The sequence below is a fragment of the Anser brachyrhynchus genome (genome assembly GCF_964034855.1).
Source record: "Anser brachyrhynchus genome assembly, chromosome: Z".
In the NCBI taxonomy this organism is placed as follows: Eukaryota; Metazoa; Chordata; class Aves; order Anseriformes; family Anatidae; genus Anser; species Anser brachyrhynchus.
In genome coordinates this window covers 79,790,113-79,811,821 of record NC_137697.1, presented here as the reverse complement: position 1 = coordinate 79,811,821, position 21,709 = coordinate 79,790,113, and the positions used below count along the sequence as shown (strand labels likewise).

The 21,709-nt window shown below is 50.4% G+C and overlaps 3 protein-coding genes across 15 annotated transcripts in view; 2 read left to right on the top strand and 1 right to left on the bottom strand.

The window, feature by feature from the left end:
* The window catches only part of LOC308186082 (protein scribble homolog), a 28,928-nt gene extending 21,463 nt beyond the window's left edge, over window positions 1–7,465 (top strand). For all 6 annotated transcript variants that reach the window (XM_080574995.1, XM_080574997.1, XM_080574999.1 and 3 more), the window contains one exon: window positions 1,728–7,465. In XM_080574995.1, the coding sequence (XP_080431121.1) occupies window positions 1,728–1,815 (88 nt within the window). In that variant the 3' untranslated portion in view covers window positions 1,816–7,465. The remainder of the gene's footprint in view (window positions 1–1,727) is intronic.
* TOMM5 (translocase of outer mitochondrial membrane 5) lies at window positions 7,164–8,286 on the bottom strand. The gene is made up of 2 exons (XM_080575010.1): window positions 8,098–8,286; window positions 7,164–7,670 (listed from the first exon to the last, which is right to left on the bottom strand). Exons 1-2 carry the CDS (start codon window positions 8,216–8,218, stop codon window positions 7,636–7,638), a joined length of 156 nt encoding a protein of 51 aa, XP_080431136.1. The 5' UTR covers window positions 8,219–8,286; the 3' UTR covers window positions 7,164–7,635.
* Window positions 8,287–8,443: 157 nt separating this feature from the next.
* Window positions 8,444–21,709, top strand: part of FRMPD1 (FERM and PDZ domain containing 1) — a 57,483-nt gene continuing 44,217 nt past the window's right edge. For 3 of the 8 annotated variants that reach the window (XM_080574950.1, XM_080574949.1, XM_080574948.1), the window contains exon 1: window positions 20,447–20,540. The gene's annotated coding sequence lies outside the window, so the exon portion shown is untranslated. Of the gene's footprint in view, window positions 9,499–19,553; window positions 20,208–20,428; window positions 20,549–21,709 lie in introns of those variants that run through there. The other 5 variants (XM_080574945.1, XM_080574944.1, XM_080574946.1 and 2 more) reach the window with 5 other exon arrangements.

Here is a 21,709-nt window from a genome sequence, read left to right as displayed (position 1 = left end):
GATTGCACTGATGACTGGATAGAGGAGCAGAATTTTGTGCCTATTTTGAATAAATGGTAGTATAGAAAACCTCAAATGCTCTTAGTTGTGTGAGCGGTTCCAAAGTGCTCTCCAACATGTATGTGCATGTTAATAATAAAATATTTTCTGTGCTGGTTTTGCCAGATTTATTCACTAAGGAAAGAAGATGATGGGGTCTACCAGTGTCAAACTACTGACATGGCTGGACAAGCACATACAGATGGAAGTATCACAGTGCTAAAGGAGAACAAAAGCAAGAAGGAGGAATTCCTTTTGGCATGGGACAACCTAGCCTAGCAAATAGTGCTGGCAAAAGCAGTGCACACCATTCCCAGGAGCCAGTTAGCTTTTATAAACAGATCAGAATTTGTAGATGGGAAAAAAAGCCAGTTGCAGGGAAGGATGTGCTCGTATGTGTGCTATGTGCATTTAATTTTTCCTCTCTAGAGCAACAGACAAGGCTATTTCTTTATACCACCTTTCCCCATCCTAACAAGGATACAAGCAGCTGTACTGGCACCAAACATTTCTGGATGATACCCTTCATAAAGGCCAGTTATGCAAATCATACCCTAAACACAGTAATAATAGCAACAGAGTGATAGTATTTTACTTAAGAGCCTTAGAAACCCTTCTGTGAAAGTTCTGCCACTTTCCGAATTTGTAGCACAATAGTGGTTCCTTCTGTAATGCATCTCAGTGAGAAAGCATAGGTTACACTGGACCAGCAAATTGCACTATGGTGAATGGTCTGTTGCATGTAAAGAAAAATCTGAAACTAGGAAACCAGGCTGTGGGAAAGAAAAGAAAGGGAGAGCAATGTGTCACTTGAAAGCTGTTCTGAAAATGCACTGCGTTATAGTAGAAATCTGTACCTTTGATATTTGGGGGTGTAGGGACGTGGATTTTAGACTCGGTTTTCTCGTAAAGACTTCTTTGGACACATTCCAGGCTAGATGCCTTGACCTCTGCACTGGGGGCCAGGTTCCGGTGTCTGACGACTCTCTCGGTGAAGAACCTTTCCCTTACACCTGGCCTGACCCTCCCCTGTTGCAGCTCCGTGCCTTGGGTCCTGTCGCTGTCCCCAGAGAGCTCAGGCTCAGCGCCTGCCCCTCCGCTCCCCCTCACGAGGAAGCTGCAGGTCTCCATGAGGCCTCCTGTCAGCCTCCTCTTCTCTGAGCCGAACAGAACAAGGGACCTCAGTCATTTCTCATATTTCTTGCCCTCCAGACCCTTCACCATCTTTGCAGCGCTCTTTTGAACACTCTTTATTAGTTTTGTCCTTCTCGTGTTGTGGCACCCAAAACTGCACGCAGTACTCGAGGTGAGGCCACACAGGCACAGAGTAGAGCAGGACAATCATGTCCCTCTGAAATGTGTCCTCTCCCCTGTTCTAGGAAGGAGGAATGTGCTCATGCAACAAGGGCACAAGCTACAAACTGATCAGTGGCCACCTTTGCTTCTTTCTTCATAGTAGTTAGAAAGTGTCGCATTAATACTCTCGTTACAGGTTTAATGTCACTTCAATACATTACGTTTTCTTATTTTGAAAATATGTGATTAATACTGAAAATATGTAGCCAAAAATACTTATCAATACTGACAATACATAGCAAATATGTAGGAAGGAAATAGCAATAGAAGCAAGGACTGTTTCCATCGTTTCAAATAACGTTTTCTCTGACATATTTTTTGATGCTTCTGAGGAAAAGGCCACCAGTTGTCACACCTTGGCACCTCCAGAAGTGGTCCAGAAACAAAGAAGCTGATGCTGATAAATACTCAGAGAGGTAGATGTGATACAATGAAGCAAGAAAAACAGAAGTCCTTCATGACTGCTTGTCTGCTACAAATGGACCATGTGAGTCTATTCCAGTAAACTGAGAATACTTTACTGACTCCTGAAACTGAAAACTCCTGAAATCAATTTTTCACTCTGTAGATTTGCACCTCTGGCCTACTTTTGTCCCACAGTACTGACAGCTATCTGATTAAGTCTCTGGTTGCTTGCATGGCCTATAAGATGCTTCAGTTCTGAGGAAATGCCAGAAAGCCGTGGGCACACAGGTGAAGAGCTGCCACGGTTACCTGTGTGCTGTATCCACATTACAGGGTCGCCTACCAAAACACCAGTCAACAAAAAAGTGGGAGAGGGAGAGGGAAGAAAACCAGTCCAGGCAATTCATTTGGCAAAGGCGGATTGATTAACCAGAGACCATATGTTTAAATACCTGCATGTATAAATTACAGCCACAGGCGAGTGCTTGGCACTATATACCTACACTCTTTCCTTGTCATGATGACAGCCTACCCAAAACAGCAAGAGCAACACAATGTCAATGTACATACGATCAGCAGCAATATGGGTAATTCTATGGGTAACCCTAACTACTTTCAGCAATGAACCCTTATGTTGCTTTGAACAGAGGATGAAGGCCTGTCTTTTCAACCCCACCTCCACCCCTACCCTCCCCACCCCCCATGCTTCTTTTACTTCACACTACTTATTATGCAAGTCAAAGAAAAAATAACTAAGAAAATAACTACTTGGTTTATCTGTTAGTCTGTTTAATCCATTAGTCACTACATATACCACAGCACACCAAACCTGTTGTTAAAACAGCTGTTACAGTACATAACCGCATAGAGCTAAAGCTTAGACAGGTTAATCTTGGCATACCATCCGCAAAGAAAAAGTAGAGCAAGCCATGGACGTTACTATTGGACTATGTACTCGGACACCACTCTGGCCGTGGTTGAGAGGCCTGAGGCAGGGTTTGGTTAGTAAAAGACAGGAATGGTGACAGGACTATATGATAGGGCTCTGAGGTCAAAGAGAAGGTATTTCTCCATGGTTACAGATTTGGTAAAGGCTGTTGTACATGTGTGAGACTTCTCACAAGGGTGTTTTCCAGCTTTGTTTTACATGCCAGCCATTCTAAGACAGCAAGAGCATAGGCGTTGTGGAACAAACACCTTCTACTTGGTTTACCATGGGCAATCATCAGATGTTGTAGGCATTTCACAGGGGCTCACGTCTCATGCAAATACTCATTCCTGTCAGCCCTCTGAAGCTATATATGAAATGACCACTGGGTGGATTTGCAGGTGAGCCAGAAGGACAGATAGCACAAGCTGCCTGAGCAGAGAGGCATACCCGCGCACCAAGCAGGAATCTAGGAGCAGAAAATGTCGGTTACGGTGACGGAATTGGGTTCTGTGTAGTGATGCTAGAAGGATTAAGCCATGGGATTGGCCACGCAGCTGAACATGATGGCTCTGCAGGGGCGGAACAAGAGGGAACGTAGTTGCTGGCTGAATAAAGAGGTACTTCCAAGATACTAATTTGTATGACACTGGGTATTTTTTTTTTTTTTATTTATTTTATTTATTTATTTGTACTTAACTGACTGGAAAAAAAAAAAAGAGTTGCTGATGTGGTACATTTACACGTGCAACAAATATACAGGAGTTAGTAATGGGTCTTAAATGCAGAACAGGTACAAGTACAGATAATTTGCTGGAAAATGAAGTCATCTGTTTCACATTAGGGGGTAACTGTACATTACCATTGTGTATTTTAGTATGTGAGCTTCACAATGATTAATTACTCTTGCATTTAAACAGCACCTGGTTTCCACAGCAAGCAATTCATGTCAATTACTAGTACAACCGTGTCAGCATTTGCAAGTGTGATGACAAATCTGTTAACAAAAAAGTTGTATTTAATTTAACACAGATCCAGAAAAAAAAAAAAAAGATTTTTCAGTGCTTATTTTTCAGAGAAGTTTTGCAGGTGTATTTTTACACACTTTCCAGTCTAGTGCTTTTACATAAAATAAGCTGCATGGTAAACCCTGCTCTGTGCTAATTCTTAGTGCTAAATGCTTCATAATTTTCTCATTATTTTTCTAATGTCTTTGCCATGCTTCTAGATGTTACTGTATGCTGTGCTGTCTGTAGAATTCTCCAGCAGAGTGCTTGTTTCCCCACATTATATGCAGCGATAATTAATCTTCCCCAGAGTCACATTATTCTGACTGTCTGAACTCATTTACCTGTACTGGGTATGGCTGCGATGGAGTTAACTTCGGTGCGGTGCTCTGCATTTGCAGCTTGAACAGCATCGGTATCACACCAGTGTTGTGTGTACTGCTGAGCAGTGCTGGCACCGCATCAGGACTTTCTCTACCCCCCAAGAGCCAGCAGGCTGGGGGTGGGCAGGAGACGGGGAGGAGACGTCACCAGGACAGCTGACCCGAACCGACCAAAGGGATATTCCATGCCATATGATGTCACACTCAGCAATAAAAGGCAGAAAAAGGAAGAAGAGGGGAGGGGTGAGCTCTCGTTGTGAAAACGTCTGTCCTCCCAAACAATGGCTACATGTGTTGAGAATGCCTTCAAGGACTGTAGTCAAACATCGCTCATTGGTGGGAAGTAGAGAGTAATTTCTTTCCTCTTTTTTTTTCCCCCTTTTCCCTTTAGTTAAATCGTTTAATTAATAATAATTTTCCCTTAATACTTTTTTTTCATTTAATTAAATTATCCTTATCTCAACCCATGAGTTATTTCTTTCCTTTTCTTCCCCTCCTCTTCTGAAGAGGGGGAGTGAGAGGGCGGTTGTGGTGGGGTTCAGCTGCCTAGCAAGGTAAAACCACCACAGTACCTGCTGCCACCAGAACACATTTCCAGGAAATATTGTTTTCCACTGCCTCATCAATGTTCATTTCCAAACGTGAGAGTCAATTTGGGAGGCATCTTGATCAAACAAATTAGTAAAATCAGCTCCACAGGGAACAGAAGTGATATACTGCTCTCCTTAACAGTCGCTTAGTGTGTAGCTGCCCATACAACCAGGGGAAGGAAATCACAGCTTGTTGGTCATGTAACAGTTCTGTCTCAGAAACGACAGAAATTTGTTTAATTAACATAGAATGGAATAACTCAGGCTGGAGGAAATCTCTAGAAGTCTCTAGTCCAACCTCACACTTAACTTGGGGTCAGCTGAAAGCCAGACCAGATAATTCAGGGTTTTATCCAGCCTGGTCCTGAAAGCCTTCAAGGTTAGGGACTACACGGCCTTTCTGGGCAACCTCTTCCACTGCTTGACTGTCCTTCTGTGGAAGAAGTTCTTATATCTGTCATTTCCACTTATGACTGTTGTCTCTCATCCTCCTGCCATGCACCACTGTGAGTAGCCTGACTCCATCTTCTAGAAAAGAAGTACCGGTAGGTACTGGAAGGTTGTTACTGGGTGCCCCTCAGAGCCTTCCCTTTTGGTGCAGAAAATACCAAACAGCAGTGAGACAGAATGTGGCAAAGATTCCCAGGAAATGAAAACATATTATATCGTAGAATCATACCATAGAACGGCTTGGGTTGAAAGGGACTATAACCACTATCCAGATCAAATCCCCCTGCCATAGGCAGGGATGCCACCCACTAGATCGGGCTGCCCAGAGCCTCATCCAACCTGGTTGTGAACACCTCCAGGGATGGGGCATCCACAGCTTCCTTCTCTGGGCAACCAGTTCCAGTGCCTCACCACCCTTACAGTGATGAATTTCCTCCTAACCCCTAATCTAAGTCTCCGCTCTCTTAGTTTAAGAAAAGGGTCCTCTTTTCTACCCTTTTTAAAAATGGGAGTGATGTTTCCCTTTTTCCTGTCACTTCACCTGACTGCCCAGACTTTTCAGGTAGGATGGAGAGAGGCTTGGCAACTACATCAGCCAGTTCCCTCAGGACCCTTGGGAGCATGTCATCAGGCCCAACAGACTTCATAGAAGCTTAGAATATTTGAGTTGGAAGGGACCCACAAGGATCATCGAGTCCAACTCCTGGATCCCCAAAGAACCACTCAAAATAATAATAAAATAGTGAAATAATAATAATAGAAGATCAGATCAGGCACCTGAGAGCATTGTCCAAGTGCTTCTTGAATTCTGGCAGGGTTTGTGCTGTGACCACTTCCCTGGGGAGCCTGTTCCAGTGTGTGACCACCCTCTCGGTGAAGAACATTGACATTCCCTCAGGTCCCGTCGCTGGTCACCAGAGCAGAGATCAGTGCCCGCCTCTCCACTCCCCTTGCGAGAAACTTGCAGACCACAACGAGGTCTCCCACCGTCTCCTCTAGGCTTAACAATCCAAGTGACTTATCTGCTCCTTATGTCTTCCCCTATAGACCCTTCTCCATCTTTATTGCTCTCTTTTGGACACTCTCTAACAGTTTTATGTATTTCTTCCTTATACTCTGGTGCCCAGAACTGCATATAGTACTTGAAGTGAGGCTGCACCAGCTCAGAGCAGAGCAGGAAAATCCCCTCCCTTGGCCGGCTAGCAGTGCCGTGCTTGATGCACCCCAGGATACGGTTGGCCCTCCTGGCCGCCAAGGCACGCCGCTGGCTCATGTTCAGCTTGCTGTCGACCAAAAGCCCCAGATCCCTCTCTGTGGGGCTGCTCTCCAGCCTCTCGTCCCCCACTCTGTATGTATAGCCAGGGTTACCCCTTCCCAGGTGCAGAATCCGGCACTTGCTCTTGTTAAACTTCATATTACTAGGGATCGCCCAGCTCTCTGATTTGTCCAGATCTCTCTCCAAGGCCTCACCACCTTTGACAGAGTCAACAACTCCATCCAATTTGGAATCATTTGTGAACTTGCTCAAAAATCCTTCAAGTCCTTCATCCAAATCGTTTACAAAAACACTGAAGAGGACTGATCCTAAAATGGAGCCCTGGGGAACCCCACTAGTGACAGATCACCAGCCTGATGTAACCCCATTTACAAGAGCCCTCTGGGCCCCACCTGTCAGCCAATTGTTCACCCATCTTACTGTGCTTTTATCTAACTGTATTCTGGTCATTTTGTCCAGACGGATACTGTGAGAGACAGTATCGAATGCTTTAGTGAAATCCAGACAGGCTTCCTTCGGTCAGCTAGCTGGACTTTTCAAATAGGATGGAGAGAGGCTTGGCATCTGCATCAGCCAGTTCTCTCAGGACCTTGGGATGCACATCATCAGACCCCCTGGACCTGTACCTGTTCAGTTTGATCAGGTGGTATCAATCCTTCTTTTTGCTTACTATGGGAGTCACTTTGCTCCCACTGGGAGATTTTAAAAATAAGTCAATACCAGAGTTCGTTAATTGATAGGACTGCTCTTCTATTTATTTTAAATCAATCTTCTGAAGTGGATTCATTAACAACCTAATTTCTCATACAGACAGGTTCAGTAATATTGATAGCCATGTGGCAATTTAAATGCAGATGCATAACAAAGCAACATGCTAGCACTTTATACAAAAAGAAGATGGAGTTTTTTGTTTGTTTGTTTGTTTTTAAACAGTACCGGAAGTATTCCATCATAACATACTGCTTTCTGTAGTACAGAGTATTCTGCAACCAGAAGTCAGCTGCAGGAAAAACAGACATCTTCCCCACACTCCCAACCAAGCTATCATTCTCAGGTCAGATATGCTTAAATGTCAACTTTTAAAACCATTTAGTATCGGATGCCTGTCTCTGACACAAAGTTTAATTAACAAAAATGGGAAAGCAGCTACAGTCCGTTTAATGTTCTCAGAAGCTGCGTCTTCTTTGCAACTCATAAGCGTTCATATACTGTCCAGCTTCTTCAGGATGAAAGGAGCTGAAAAGAGAAAACAGAAGAGCATCAATGAGTCTGCACTGAAGCCGCAGCACGTGTGAGATGTTCAGACGGGCTGCGTTACCGCCACCCAGCTCCCTCCTCCCGACCTGACGCCGCTGCTTCGGCGGGGCGAAGCAGCGAGGTGTAAAGGGGCTCGGGCACGCCGCGAGCGCTGCAGCTCGGGGCCCCGCGCCCGTCGTGCCCGCCCCCGGCGGGGGGCGCATCCCGACGTGACCTTCTGCCGGCCCAGCGGGCCGCGTCCCGTCGCCGCGCACCGGTCGCTGCCCGCGCCGCGCAGCAGCGCCACGACCCCGCGCCTCCGCCTCCTAGGAGCTGGCAGCGGCCCTGCCCGCCCGCCGCAGCGCGCAGCCTGCGGGCAGCAAGGCCGCCGGACGCGCCCGGCCCGGCCCGGCCGCCGCGCACTCACTGATGCGCAGCAGCGCCACGTAGATGAGGAAGTTGCGGACGGAGGCGAGGACGTCGCGGCGCATCTTCCGCCGCAGCTCCTCGGGGTCCATCTTCGGCCCCAGCCCCTCGATGCGGAACATGCCGCCGGCCCCGCGCCGCTACGGCTGCCGAGCAGGGACACGCGGCGGCGGGGCGGGCCCCGAGCATGCGCGCGGCGGGCGGCGAAGGCACCGCCCTCGGTCGGGCGGCGACGTCATCACCTCCCCCCCCCCCCCCCCCCCCCCCCCGGCGCGGGAGGGCTCCTGGCGGGCGGGGCGCGGCTGCCGTGCGGCCCTGAGGGGGCGGCGGGGCCCGTGCCGGCGCGGAGCCCCCCCCCTCCCCCCGCCGGCTTCCCTGAGCCCGGCGCTGGTCTCCGGTACCGCCGCTGCCGTGCGGTGCGGGGCTGCCTCCGCTCGTAGCCGGCGTCTCCGCCACGCTCCGCCCAGCGCTCGGGAGCTGCCGCCCGGCGCAGCGCCCCGTCACGGACGCTCTGCTGTAAAGGAGAGACCCTCGGGGCCAGGCAGGTGCAGGGAGGCGGCGGGCGGCCCGCGGTATTTAACGGGCCCAAAGAAACGGGGCCGGCCGTCCTGGGCCGCGGCTGTGGTGTGGCCCCGTGCCAAGCACCGGGCCCACCCCTGGGCGCTAGAGCTCGCAGGAGGCTGAGCTCCGAGCGCGTTTCAGCCGGGACAGCGGGTGCCTGCGAGCGTCTGACCCAAAACGTGTTCTCCTCAGGGTGCAGGCCTGAGAGCCAGGCTAAGCCAGAGAGCTGTGCGCACAGCCCTCAGTCCTCACTCGCTCTTGAACTCCCATCTGAACTGCACAGGCTTGAGCTAGCCAAACCCTGCATTTCCTGCCTTTGGGCAAGCGGCCAGCAACGCTTTCGGAAGCGGTCCGCAGATTCCAGGAACACCATCACAGATGGAGCCCCGCAAGATGTCTGGGCTCCACAGCCTGCTCCACTCTGCCTTTGCTACTTGGGATCCGGACATGCACAGAAGCAGGCAGATAATTCACAAAAACAGATTTCTCCGAGCTAAGCTGCCTATGACCTAAGGCAAAGCCAATTACAGGGCAGCTGCTTCTTTGTGCCAATGATTTATGGGGCTAATTGCATCTGTACTGTCTCGGGAAGGTTTTTTCTCCTTCTGTGCTACCACAGGAACCCTGACTTTGGTAAAGGATAGCCAAGGAGGAGCCTTCCCAAACCACCCTACTCCAGACTGGGACTTTTCCCAGTGTGCAGGACGCTCACTTGCAATCCCTGGTCCAAAGGAATGGGCAGCCCTTTCTCATTACCAAAGTTGAAAGGCTGTCCTCCCAAGAGTTTTACGGCAAGGCCCTAAAAGAAAGTATAACAGATCTGTCCAGCTCTGCAGCTGAGGTAAGTGAGCATCCCTTTGCTGGCTTCCAGGAAATCTTGTTGATTTACTCCAGGTTTCTTTCTGAACAGTGAGTTTCTCTGGTTTCTGCTAGAAGAAAGAGATAGGTACGTCTTTGGCCCATTTTGCTTGAAAGGCAAGGAGTCTCATCCTGCATTTCGAGACTGCTGGTCCTCCTGGTCTTGCTTTGGATTTTTAAAAACTGCACAATAAATAAGGCAATATTCCCTCGTACCAGTGATTCAAATGGCTTTTTTTCTGCATGAGTGAGCAGCTTGGGTTCTCTCTTCTTGCCATTTCTAGAGCTGTGGGGAAGCTGTCTGGAAGACTGCGGGATATAGGTGCAAACAAGCTCCGCAGGCCGAGGGACAAAGACTCCAGGTGAAAATGGCAGGGCAGAGTACTGGGTGGGAATGAGGAGAAGAGGGATTGGCCAGGCAGGGCCACCCATGGACCTGACCTAGGAGACACTGGTGACAGCTTGCACTTCTTGGAGCCCTTTCATGAAGTCCAAGCACTGGTGCTGGGGTAAGACACAGAAGTGCAGAGGGCAGGCAAGAAACAGAAATTAAATCTGAAATTAAACAGAAATTAAATCTGTCCTGACTGCCCATTTGAGATCTCAAGCACTTCTGTGGGGGAAAATGGACTTGACAAGACATCTTGATCCTCCTTAATGAAGATGCTTTGTGAAGTGGCCCTCCACATGCTGTTCTGGAGTGTTTCTCCGGGGCTGCTCCAACATCCTGGAGAGGGCTCATCAGCCACCTGAAAGGACAGCACACCTTCCCTGTAGGCAAGGCAACATTAGCTTTCTCTAGCCCCTTGAGCACCTACTAATAAGATACAGAGAAGTACCAGAAACCTTCACTGCTGGAGCCAGAGCAGGATGTTTATCACTGATGCATACCAAAGAGGTTTTAGAGACCCAGGGGAAGACCTGCAGAAGCACAAGGGGGAGGCAAAGTAGATAATGCTGGAGCCTTGGTGCTACCTACTATGTTGACCCTTTCGCCCCATCAAAAGAATCAATAATGATACATACACTAATGGCAGTGTTTACCTTTGTGCAAGCAAAAATAATATGTCTGTCTTCATCTGGCCAATAAATTTCAGTTCTGTAATCTCTCTCTACGGACTCCACACAGTAAGTCAGACTGTACAAAGATACATTTTCTGGGTTTCAGTAAGCCAGCCTGAAAAACGAATGTCACTGCTATTTCAAGGTGAAGGGACGGTTCCCATCCACTCCACTGATGCCTCCCCACTTCTCAGGCTTGGTTTATGGCCATGACACCTCTCCACGTATGTTTTGAGTCTGGGACTGATGCATATACAATGGGCTTACATGGCAAGGTTTTGGTATTGGGAGAGGCTGCAGGGTTGGCATGGATGAGCAGAGCTCAGCAGCTGCCCCATGTCAGATCAGAGCCAGCTCCAGCTGGCTCCAAAACAGACCCGCCGCTGGCCAGAGCCAAGCCAGTGAGTGACGCTGGTTGCCTCTGGGAGGTGTTTAAGAAAGGTTAAAAAAATGGTGCGTTGTAGCAGCTGGGAGAGAGGACTGAGAAACTCAGAGAGAAAAAAAACCCTGCGGCCAGCAAGGTCAGTGTGGAAGGAAGGAAGGAGGTGCTCCAGACACCCTGCAGAGATTGGCCTGCAGCCCATGGAGAGGAAACCACGCAGGAGCAGGGGATCTGGGGGTAGTTGCTGCCCACGGGAGACCTATGTTGGAGCATTTTGCTCCTGAGGGATGGACCCCATGGTACAGACCCATACTGGAGAAGTTCTTGAAGAGCTGCTGCCTCTGGGAAGCCCACGTAGGATCAATTCGGGAAGGATGGCATCCCGTGGGAGGGACCCCACGTGGTGCATGGGCAGAGAGTGACCATGAAGAGGTATGTGGCTGGTGCTCCCTGCTCCTGACCCCTAGCAGTATGGTTAGCATGACAAAGAGTAAGTCAAATATCCATAATATTCTAGAAAACAAGCCTTATGAGGAGTGGCTGAGGGAGCTGACATTGTTTAGCTTGGAGAAGGGGGATGCAGAGGGGACACCTTAGTGTACTTTACAGTTACCTTAAAGGAGGCTATGGCGAGGTGGGGATCGAGCTCTTCTCCCAAGCACCAAGTGAAAAGACGAGGGGAAATGGCCTCAAGTTGCACCAGGGAAGGTCTAGGTTGGGTACTAGGAATTTCTTCAGTGAAAGGATTATGCGGCATTGGAACAGGCTGCCCAGGGAAGCAGCTGAGTCACCAGCCCTGGAGGTCTTCAAGGAATGTGTAGATGTACAACTTAGTAGCATGGGTCAGCATGGGTCCTGGGACAGGGAAGCGTAACAGCTCTGGGAGCGCTGTCTGTAGAAGCAGGCAGCTACCAGCCCTAAGGGGGACTTAGACTGGAGCTGCTGCTGGACGCCAAAACCTGTGCTCCCCTGGTGAACAGGGGCACCTCCGCTGTCGTCTTCCTCCTCCGAGCAGTGACTGGGTGACTGCTGGTCTTTTACATAAAGCCTGAGTCTAGGTTATGGTTGTATCTTGCACTGCTCGATAAGAATTTGACCCAATCTGCAGGGGTCCGGGTGACAGAAAAGCTTGTGTAACTAGTGATTCTACTGTAGTTCTAGAAACTCTGTGCAGCTGTAAGCCATGCTAGGTGCTGGAAATTGTAGATAATAAAATATGCTGATTGTTACTCTCTCTCTTTTTTTTTTTTTTTTTTTATAATTATAACCACAAACCTGTGGCCAGCCCTCATTCTGCCAAAGATCCCTAAAGAACCTGCCTGTCCTCTGTAGTGTTGGGTGAGAGAGTGACAAAATGTTCCGGGCTGACCACAACCTCCATTCCCCATTCCTCTGCACTGCTTGTGCGGAGGAGATAAAAGAGAGTGGGTGATAGGAAGGTGGGTTTAGGTTGCTTTTAGTTCTCACTGCTCTAGTCTGTTAGTAATTGGCAATAAATTAAATGAGTCTTCCCCAAGCTGAGTCTGTTCTGCACGTGACAGTAATGAGTGAGTAATCTCCCCCTCCTTATCTCAACCCACCTTTTTTTTATATCGTATTTTCTCCCCCTGTTCTTCTGAGAAGGGGCAGTGAGAGAGTGGCTGTGTGGTTCTTAGCTACCCACCAGTGTTAAACTGCAGCATGTATCTTCTGCAGGCAATACTGCTCAGGCACATGGGAAGACACAGGTATCTAAGCCAGCCTCTGGCAGACCCTCCCAGGCGGGATGGCACTGGCAGCATTGCCTCTGAGGCTTGGTCTGCCATGTCGTTGTGCAAGCTGTTTTCTTTTGGGCCAGTCAATATTGAGTAGCTTTCTTCTTTATTGCATTTGTTTTCCGGTCTGAATCTGCACCCTCTGGTGTGAAGATCATGGAAGATGACAATGGCTATTACGTAGGGATTCTGCAAGTTTCTAGCCAGTGTATCTACTCAAATGGTGCACACGTAAATCCAGACATTGTACATGGTGTGTCTGGGGCAGCTGCACAGCAACATGAGTGTCCAGTCAGTGTTCACAGCAGTCATACCATCCAGGGCTATGGTAACAGACACCCGGAGGGGGCACAGTCTTCCCTCTATTCAGTCCCTCTCTTCAGATCTGCAGCAGGTAAAACCATCCCCAGGTCACTAAAGAGGCAAAGTCTGCTAGATAGGCATCTAACTACGCACAGTTAAAGCTCTGCTTCTGAATTCAGTGGACTGGAAATCTTGTCCTTTCAGCTAACTCCAGCCAGAAGCTCTGCCATGGATTGCAGCTCATGTCCACTTCTTAGGTCCAGGAGAGTCAGCAGCGCCAAGCAGGGTTCTTTTGGTGGCTGTGCAAGGGGGAAGATGTTCTGGCACAGATAAGCGAATTGGATGACAGAGACCAAGATGGAAATTACGTTACTCTTTTGAATGCTCTGCTGTAGTAGTGCTGTCAACTCCTAATCTAAAGGGGAAGCAGAATGATTAAGGAGCTTAATCAGAGATTTAAAATACTATATTGCAGTGACCTCTGTTAGGCATAAGGGAGGAGACTGCATAAATTCTCATGCAGGAGTACATTCAACATGGTACTCCTGGAGAAACTGGAATCCTTAGGTGACATTAGGGCTGTGGGAGAGATGTTATTTTCCTGCAGACTAAGTAACAATAAATAAAGCAGCATTCAGGCCCTCTGTCCTGTCATGTAAACCGAGTGGATAATATGGGGAAAAAACACACCTGAACAGATACTCCAGCAGTATAAATCTACATAGTAAATCCACAACAGAAGTCCAGGGTGAGTAAATTCATGCCCTTACCTCACCTCTGCATTGTTGTAGGCACAGCGAAAAGATACAGCGGTGCACAGAAAGACAAGCAGCATGGAGAAACACTGCCAACCGCAGAAATAGGGCACCTCGAGCTGGGGGTTTCCCACTTCACAGCAATGTCATGCTTCCACCCAGCCCCCTGGCCCCCTTTACTGTGGGGTCGTGTCTCCACAGCTCTCTCATCAGCTATATTTTGTTGGCGGGAAGCTAGGGCAGCAAGGCGGACCCTGATACGCAGCAGGGAGAGCAGGAGCAATAGGACACTGCTCAGAGCACTGGCCTGGCTGCTGTCCTGGGAACCCACATGCTTCCCACATGTCTGGACGCTGTGGGCTCAGCATCCTGGGGGCCAGACCATGACACAGAAAATGACAGGCTTATTTTCAAAGACAGGATTTCCTTTAGCATCAAAGCTTACCACCCCGCTGTGTATCAGCAGGCCAGCAGCACGCCAGCCCTTTCCTGCTGTGACAATGTGGCTTTAGTATCCTGCTTTCCTCACTACCTGCAGAGGCAAATAGGGAATAGTGCACAGACAGCAGAGCTCAACTGGGTCCTCCCAGAGGGAACATGCCTTAGGCAAGGGGTTCTTCTACTTCTCCTGTCACCCCCATATGAAAAATTCAGGGCACGTCTAGCTTGCCTGTGAAGGCTCGAAGCTGTACCAGTGACGAAGGCTCCGCAGAACTGAGGGGGGCCAACATGGTACCCTCAAGCTGTCATGTGGTGGGTAATCCTTCAGTATTGCCACTACTGGGTACTACTAGTGGTAATGCTTCAACCTTCCCTTGTGTGCCTCTGCCAGACTGCTGCAACTGCCTCATCAGCAAAGACATGATCTTTGGCTGTTCCCTATCAGGGGATGCTGGATCCAGCAGCCCAAGAGAGGCAGGTTTGCTGCATCTCCAAGCACACCGGTCCAGCCAGGAGCAAACCTGAATGGGTGTTACCAGAAGGTGCATGCACACGCTTACGTATATGGCTGGCCCCACGTAGCAGCACAGACACACACCCTCAGCACTCCTACAAACTCAGATGGCCCGAACAACCTTATTCTGCTTCTCTGTCTGTCTCTGAAACACCATAAAACACCTGCACATGAAAAGGACGGTCCCTCCCCCAGGAAAGCAACTAGAAGTGGAGTTCAATAAGGAGGCAGGACAGGCTGCCCTGGTTAGGCAGAGGGCACAGAAGACAAGCATCCTGACCAGCACGCCATTTATATGCTGCTGGCCCCTTTTATCCCATTATCTCTCATTTTTCCCGCGTTTGTTCTCCACGGGCTATCGCCATCCCTGCCCTTCCCCACGTTTGGTTCCTGCCCTGAGCATCCTGCAATAAGCCCTCTGCAATCCTGAAATGCTCTTCTCCTGCACGCCACAGCATTTCCCATGCTCCTGGCAGGGTCTGTGGGGTGCTCAGGGGAGGGTGGGTGTCCACCCCCAGCATGTGGCCAAGCTCCCTTTTCCAGAAGAGGCTGGGCAGGGGCTTCTGTCCTGGAGTGTATCACTGGGGATCCTTTGACAGCCCCTGAATCCAGGGGTCTTCTTGTTTGTGCAAAGGAGCTTTTTGGTGCCAAAGTAAGCACCTGCAAAGTGTGTTTTCTTTTCTGAGAGACAATGCTTAGGGAAGTGTCATTTGACCAGTCAGGCTGGAGTCTGCATCAGTCAACCCCGGTGAGGTCAGACAGTTTGAAATCACCTGTCGGTTCTTGATTCAGAAATCCCAGGGATGTCCCCAGCGCTCCAGGTCTTCGGCTCGTCCTATTTTCCTATTCTAGCCTGGGACTACAGTGCCAAATGGGTTCCCTGGCTCTGCTAGGACTCCAAGGGAAGGTTTTTCCTCCTGTTCTGCCCAGGCATGATTGAAAATTATTTCTGATGTCTTCTGAAAGTTTAATGCACTTTATACTGAGGAGAACAAGAAAGGGAACATCACTTGTATGATTTGTGTGGATCACTTTAAGAAGCAGTTGCTACTCTTAAGAATGACAGAATATTATGATATGTGTCTGCAGTCTGAGCGAGCCTGAACCTCCTGGAGAAATGTTTTCTGGTCACTTGGATCATTAGCAGAAGCGTCTCTCTTGTCACTCTCTCCCCTTTTTGCCTTTTACCACAGATATAAAATTTGTGGGTTCCTTTTTGAGCTTTCTGTTGTTGAAACACATTGTCAGAGGTGTAAGAAGGAAGTCAGAAGTTTCAAGGCCAAATTGTGGGCCATATAGTTTAACCCTCATACATTTGAACTTTTCTATTGCACAGATACATTTGTCCATTCCTTGCTAAGAGATCTGAAAGTATTTCCTCAAAAAATAGCTCGTTGAGGAGTGTATGTATGTTACCTGTAGGTTTGTACCTGGTGCACCTGGCCAATAAGCACGAAGAGTCAGGGAGGGAGAGAGCAAATCTCACATTTCCATATGTTTTCATTTTGATGGGTGTGTTTTTTAATATGCGAATAACCTTTAATGACCAAGGTGTTACTATGGGTTTGTCTGTAATCTTCCTTCAGCTGTTTTCCTCATTCTCATTTTCTAGCTTTTATCTGCTTTGCTTTTGCTAGCTCAAGGCTACTGGCCTCCCTGTTTTCTTCAAGGTCTCCTTGCTTTCTTCAGCTTAAGACTACATGTACAGCAGAATTTGGAGCCCACCACCACTGTCTTTTTCCCTGGTTTGCTGTCCACATTTAGGAAGTCATCTACTAGCAAGAGTGTCAGGGTGAGCTCTGAACAGGCAGGACAAGCTCTTCTTAAGCACACAGAGGCAGACACTCTACAAGAGAGGTTCAGAGAGATGCCCTGGCTCAACCTACAGCCTGGCCTTACAGGTGAGTATTCCCACTGTGAGGAGAGAGCTGGTGCGTGCAGAAGGACTTGGGCAGGCACAGCCTCCTCTTGAGGGCCCCATCCGTTTCTCCAGATGATCTTCACAGCAACTGCCTCTGCAGCACATCCTTCTTGCCTCTTGTCTTCTGAGCTGCTCTTTCTTCCTCTGCTCACATACGCCTCTCTGTAATTTAAGAAAGTGGTTTGGGTCACCCACATAACACATAATGACCTATGATGGGCCAAACAGCAGCAAAAACTGGACTGGGCAGCAGCAGCAGAATGGCATGGGCAACCATACAGAAAGGCTGAAGGATAAAGCTGTGCCTTGTCAGCAGAGAAGGGAACTCAAGGCATTCCTGCAGACTTCGTGGAGCCAAAAACCCAGAGCACACAGGCAAGCAAACATAAGCCAGCAGCCCAGCCATACCAGGCCAAGCAACTCTGAAAGAGGGACTGACTAACCCACTAAATTCAGCTTTTCAGACATGCAAAATCTGAGGTCTTTTCTCTGTCTTGAAATCTTTATCACTCTTCCTCACAGGCTTAGTTTTTTTTATTCTGAAGCCTGGTAATTCCAGAGCAATTCTCTGGGTCACAAGACATCGAAATGGGTTCATGGGCTCAGCTCATGACTAGAATGAGCTCCCAGAGGTTTGATATTCTTGCAATCTTCAGAAGAACATCTCAGAATCAACCATTTGGAAGCTTCCAAATAGTTTTGCAATGTTTCCCCAGATAGAAGGCCTTTATAGGTCGGCTCTGACATGATGAAAACACAGGCAAGGAAGAACACTGCTGAGAGATAAAATGTCTCGTACCTTTCTAGGTAGATGTTTCCGAAGCTTTTGAAACTTGGAATACTCAGAGAGAGGAAAACTACATGTTCAGCTCTACAATGCACACAGGTAGATATCTAATGCATCTGATAGTTTGACATGGAGCTCTGATTCCTCTTTTTAATGGATTCCACTTTTCATCCACATGAAAGACAACTATTGCTTAATTTTGTTTTTAATTAAGGTTCTGCTTCCTGTGTAGATTACTTTAGAAACATCATCTATCGGCACTGTTAGGTACAGATGTATGTTTGTCCATTGTCCATAAAAGCCACATGAATCAGCAGTTGATGCAAAACCTATTCCGGGGCACTATTTAATGCTATATTAGTTATAGATGGCAGGAGCAAATCTCATTTTTGGCTAAGTTCAGCAATCACAAAATAGTACTGATCATGAACAGTGACAGACAAAGTCAGCTTTTACAACAGCAGAAGAGAAAAATAATCATAGTTTCCGTGGGTGTTGATTTGGGAGAAGAGCAGTTCCTGGGCTGGGAGCAAAAAAGAACAAAGGTAAAGGCAGAAGGACCCGCAGTGCGGAAATACTCTGGCTAATTAGGGAGTATGAAAAAGCAAAACCAGAAAGGCACAAAAGGGAAAAAATCAATACCTTTCAGTAGGCGACTCTTTTCTTGTCCAACCCTATGCTAAATAAAGGGCTGCAGACAGTAGCAGAGGAGTTTAAATACAGAACAGGACATTTTTACAGGGAAGGCTAGTGTCAGAGATGGAGAGGAAGAGCTGACACAGTGGATGTGGGTTCCTGTATACCCATTTGTGCAGTGCTGGGCAGTCACCAAGCAGCCCTATACCCACTTTCTTTGTCCACATCAGGAGAAAGAGCACTGCACACTGTGTTATGTGATAGAAGCTGCTCTGCACACTCAGAGGAGCACAGAGAGGCAATGGCGGGGGGGAACCCAAATAATATCCTGTGCCACTTACTCCCAGGAGCCATCAGCCTAACAAAGGTCTGTCTCCACAAGCTCAGAGGAGCAGAGGGGCACAAAGGCAGGTGGAAACTTGCGTTAGGGACTCAGCAGAAGGGGCACCCTACCCAGGACCCTCCCAGAGCCATCTCAGGAGAGCCTCAGCCCCAGGGTCCAGGCGTAAAACACTTCAAGGGGAGTCAAAGCCCAAGCACCCTTGGGACCTAGGGGGGTCCCTGCCAGGAGCATGGGAAATGCTGTGGCGTGCAGGAGAAGAGCATTTCAAGATTGCAGAGGGCTTATTGCAGGATGCTCAGGGCAGGAACCAAACGTGGGGAAGGGCAGGGATGGCGATAGCCCGTGGAGAACAAACGTGGGAAAAATGAGAGATAATGGGATAAAAGGGGCCAGCAGCATATAAATGGCATGCTGGTCAGGATGCTTGTCTTCTGTGCCCTCTGCCTAACCAGGGCAGCCTGTCCTGCCTCCTTATTGAACTCCACTTCTAGTTGCTTTCCTGGGGGAGGGACTCTATTTGGAGTGTATGTGTGCATGGGGTCACGGGGCCCAGGTGTCAGTGGTGCAGCACCTGGAGCCGCGCGGGTGTGCATGTGAGTGTGCAAGCACAAGCGGAGATCCAGCCGGGCAAGTGGGCAGGGAGGGGATGTGGCTGGGGCGCCAGGGGGTGCGGGTCTCAAGGGGTGATACCACCGGAGGGGCTGGTTGTCGAGGGGGGACCGGGGCGGCCTTGGGCAGCTGTGTGCCGGCGCCTGCGTGTAGGTTGGTGCGTGCAAGGGGGGCTGTGCCAGCAGCTGGAGTAGTGCTGCTGCCGCAGGGGGCTCCCACCCGCTGGTGCCAGCAACCGGGGCAAGCAGGACCAGGGGGCATAAAGGGGAAATTCAGATCACAACTTCTGGTACGACTGGTGATTCGGGACCTAGGAACAACCTGGCAAGGAGGCCTGGATGCAGAAGGGGTTAAGCTGCCTGTGAGCAGGAGCTGGAAGCAGAGGCAGAGGCGCTACCAAGGGAGGGAGGTTGCCCTTGCTGGCGAGGTGAGAGATGCACAGCTTTGTCTCCTAGCACACTCAGGCTTTTTAGCTTGGAGAAAAAGCGGCTGAGGGGTGACTTTGCGCTCTGCAACTTCCAGAGGAGGGCGGAAGCGCAGAGGGAGGTGCCCGCCTCTGCTCCCTGTAGCTGATGGCGAGACGCACGGTGATGGCACAGGGCTGCGCTAGGGCAGGCTGAGACCAGGCGTCAGGAAAAATTTCTTTCCCATGAGGGCGGTCAGACACTGGAACAGGCTTCCTAGGGAAGTGGTTGCTGCCCCGTGCATGTCAGCATTCAACAGGAATTTAGACGGTGCCCTCAGTAACTGCTTTAACTTTTGTCTAGCCCTGAAAGGGGTCAGGCATCTGGACTCAATGCTCTTTGAAGCTCCCATCCAATTTAACTGTTCTAATTCTAACATATATATTTGCATGTATGTGTGCGTACGTATATATGTATATTAATTTCCCAGTAATGGACCTTCATGCCAGCCATCCAGAGAGAACAGGATGAGACCGTTGGTGCTGTTTGTGTTTCTACGGGTACTTAATGCATCTGTTTGCCTCTCCCCGAGCAGGCAGCCACCAGCAGACGTGCTGTAGATGTGTTTTGTGTGTGCCTTTGGGGAATACGTTCTCAGTCTCACTGCTGCTTTTACCTGGGGCAAAGAGCTGCGGCACCTTCACCTCTACCAGGATCCAGGATTTGTCTTCTTCGAGACATTGCAGAGACCGAGAAAACCTGAGACTTGCCCGGAGACGTGGTGCGTAGTCAGAAAGAGCCTCCCCAAACCAGCGCAGGGGCGGCAGGCAGTGCGAGGCGGCGTGGGGGAGACCGGCGGGGTGCAGAGGGCGGGACAGCCGCCCCGGGGGGCCGGCAGCAGCACCGAGCGGCGCCCGGCAGCGGGGCCCAGAGGGGCGGGAGGGGGCGTGGCGGAGCCGGGGCCGCCGGGACCCCCGCTGCGGCCTCCTGCGCGGGGCGGGCCGGGGGGCGGTGCCCTCTGCCCCCGCTCCCCCCCCCCGGCTCCGCCTTTCCGGACAGAGGCCGCACCTGTCCCGCCGTCGGCGGCGGTTCCGCGCCCGGCTCCCGGTAGCAGGTAACGAGGTCCGCTCCCGGCGGCACCGCCCGCGCTGGGGCTCCGCCGCCGTCGGGGCAGCTCGGGGTGCGCCCACGGGGCGGCTCCTCGGGGCGCTCCCGGCGGACCCCCCGCGGTGCCGGGCCGCACGGCAGGGGGGCGCGGGTGTCCCCCGCCGGCAGCCTTGCGGGGGGCTCGGGGGGAGGCGAGGGCGGAGCGGCGCCGCAGGGGCTTCTCCCGGTGCGGGCGGCACCCGGGGCCGCGGCGCCGTGCGGCTCGCCCGGCCCGGCCCGGCCCGGCCGCCCCCCGAGGGACGCGCCCCCGAGGGCCCCGCAGGCGGCGCCGCCGCCGGGGTGCTCGGCAGGGGCGGGCGGCTGGGGAGGGGGGGCGGTCGCAGTCGGCACCGCGGCAGGTTTCGCTCGGCGTTGGCTGCTTGGCGGAGGGCGTGCGGGAGGGTCTTCGTGTTGACGAGCTCGTCTGGCCTCGGCGGTGTCCGATGCAAAGCGCCAGCCCGGAGCTGCCGCCGGGGCCGCGAGAGCCGTCGCGGTGGGTCTGCCGGCAGTGGTCAGCCCGGCGCAAGGCGGCAGAGATTGCCCCGTTCTGAACCGAGTCCAGCAGAAACACAGCAGCTCTGGGGTTTGGTCTAGTGTCCTGCTCTTCTCTCTTAACGACAACAAAAAAAATGCGTGCCTAACTACATGGCAGCTTGCTCCGTTATGTCAGTCCGAATGAGATGCTGCCGACCTTGAATGTTGAGTGGCTGTCTGCCTGTGACTTGCTCAGTTGTTTCTGGCCTGATCTCACTCTCACACTAAATGCTGTGAGCTAATTTTCCTTTGCATGGGAAGAAGCTGTAGATGCTCCCCCCTTCTCAAAGAAGACTTTCAGTTGCAGGATTCAGTCCGTGATACTGGCTTTTTAACCGCAATGGGAAAACATTATGAGAGTAATTTTACCTACGGTTGAGGGAGCTGAAGTCAAAGTGGCTTTAAAATGCAAGTGGTGGGTAAACTGGTCTCCAGAGAGGTTCGTCATGGCCAAGGGCACTGGTGTTGCTGTGCAGAGGCAGGGTCTCTGTGGGTCTGATGACATGCAGAAATCAGAACTCTGCAGAGGACGGTAGGTAGGATCAGACAGCCTGTATGTGTTTGTCTGGTAGGTGCTACAGATTTTGATCGGATTTGCTCCAT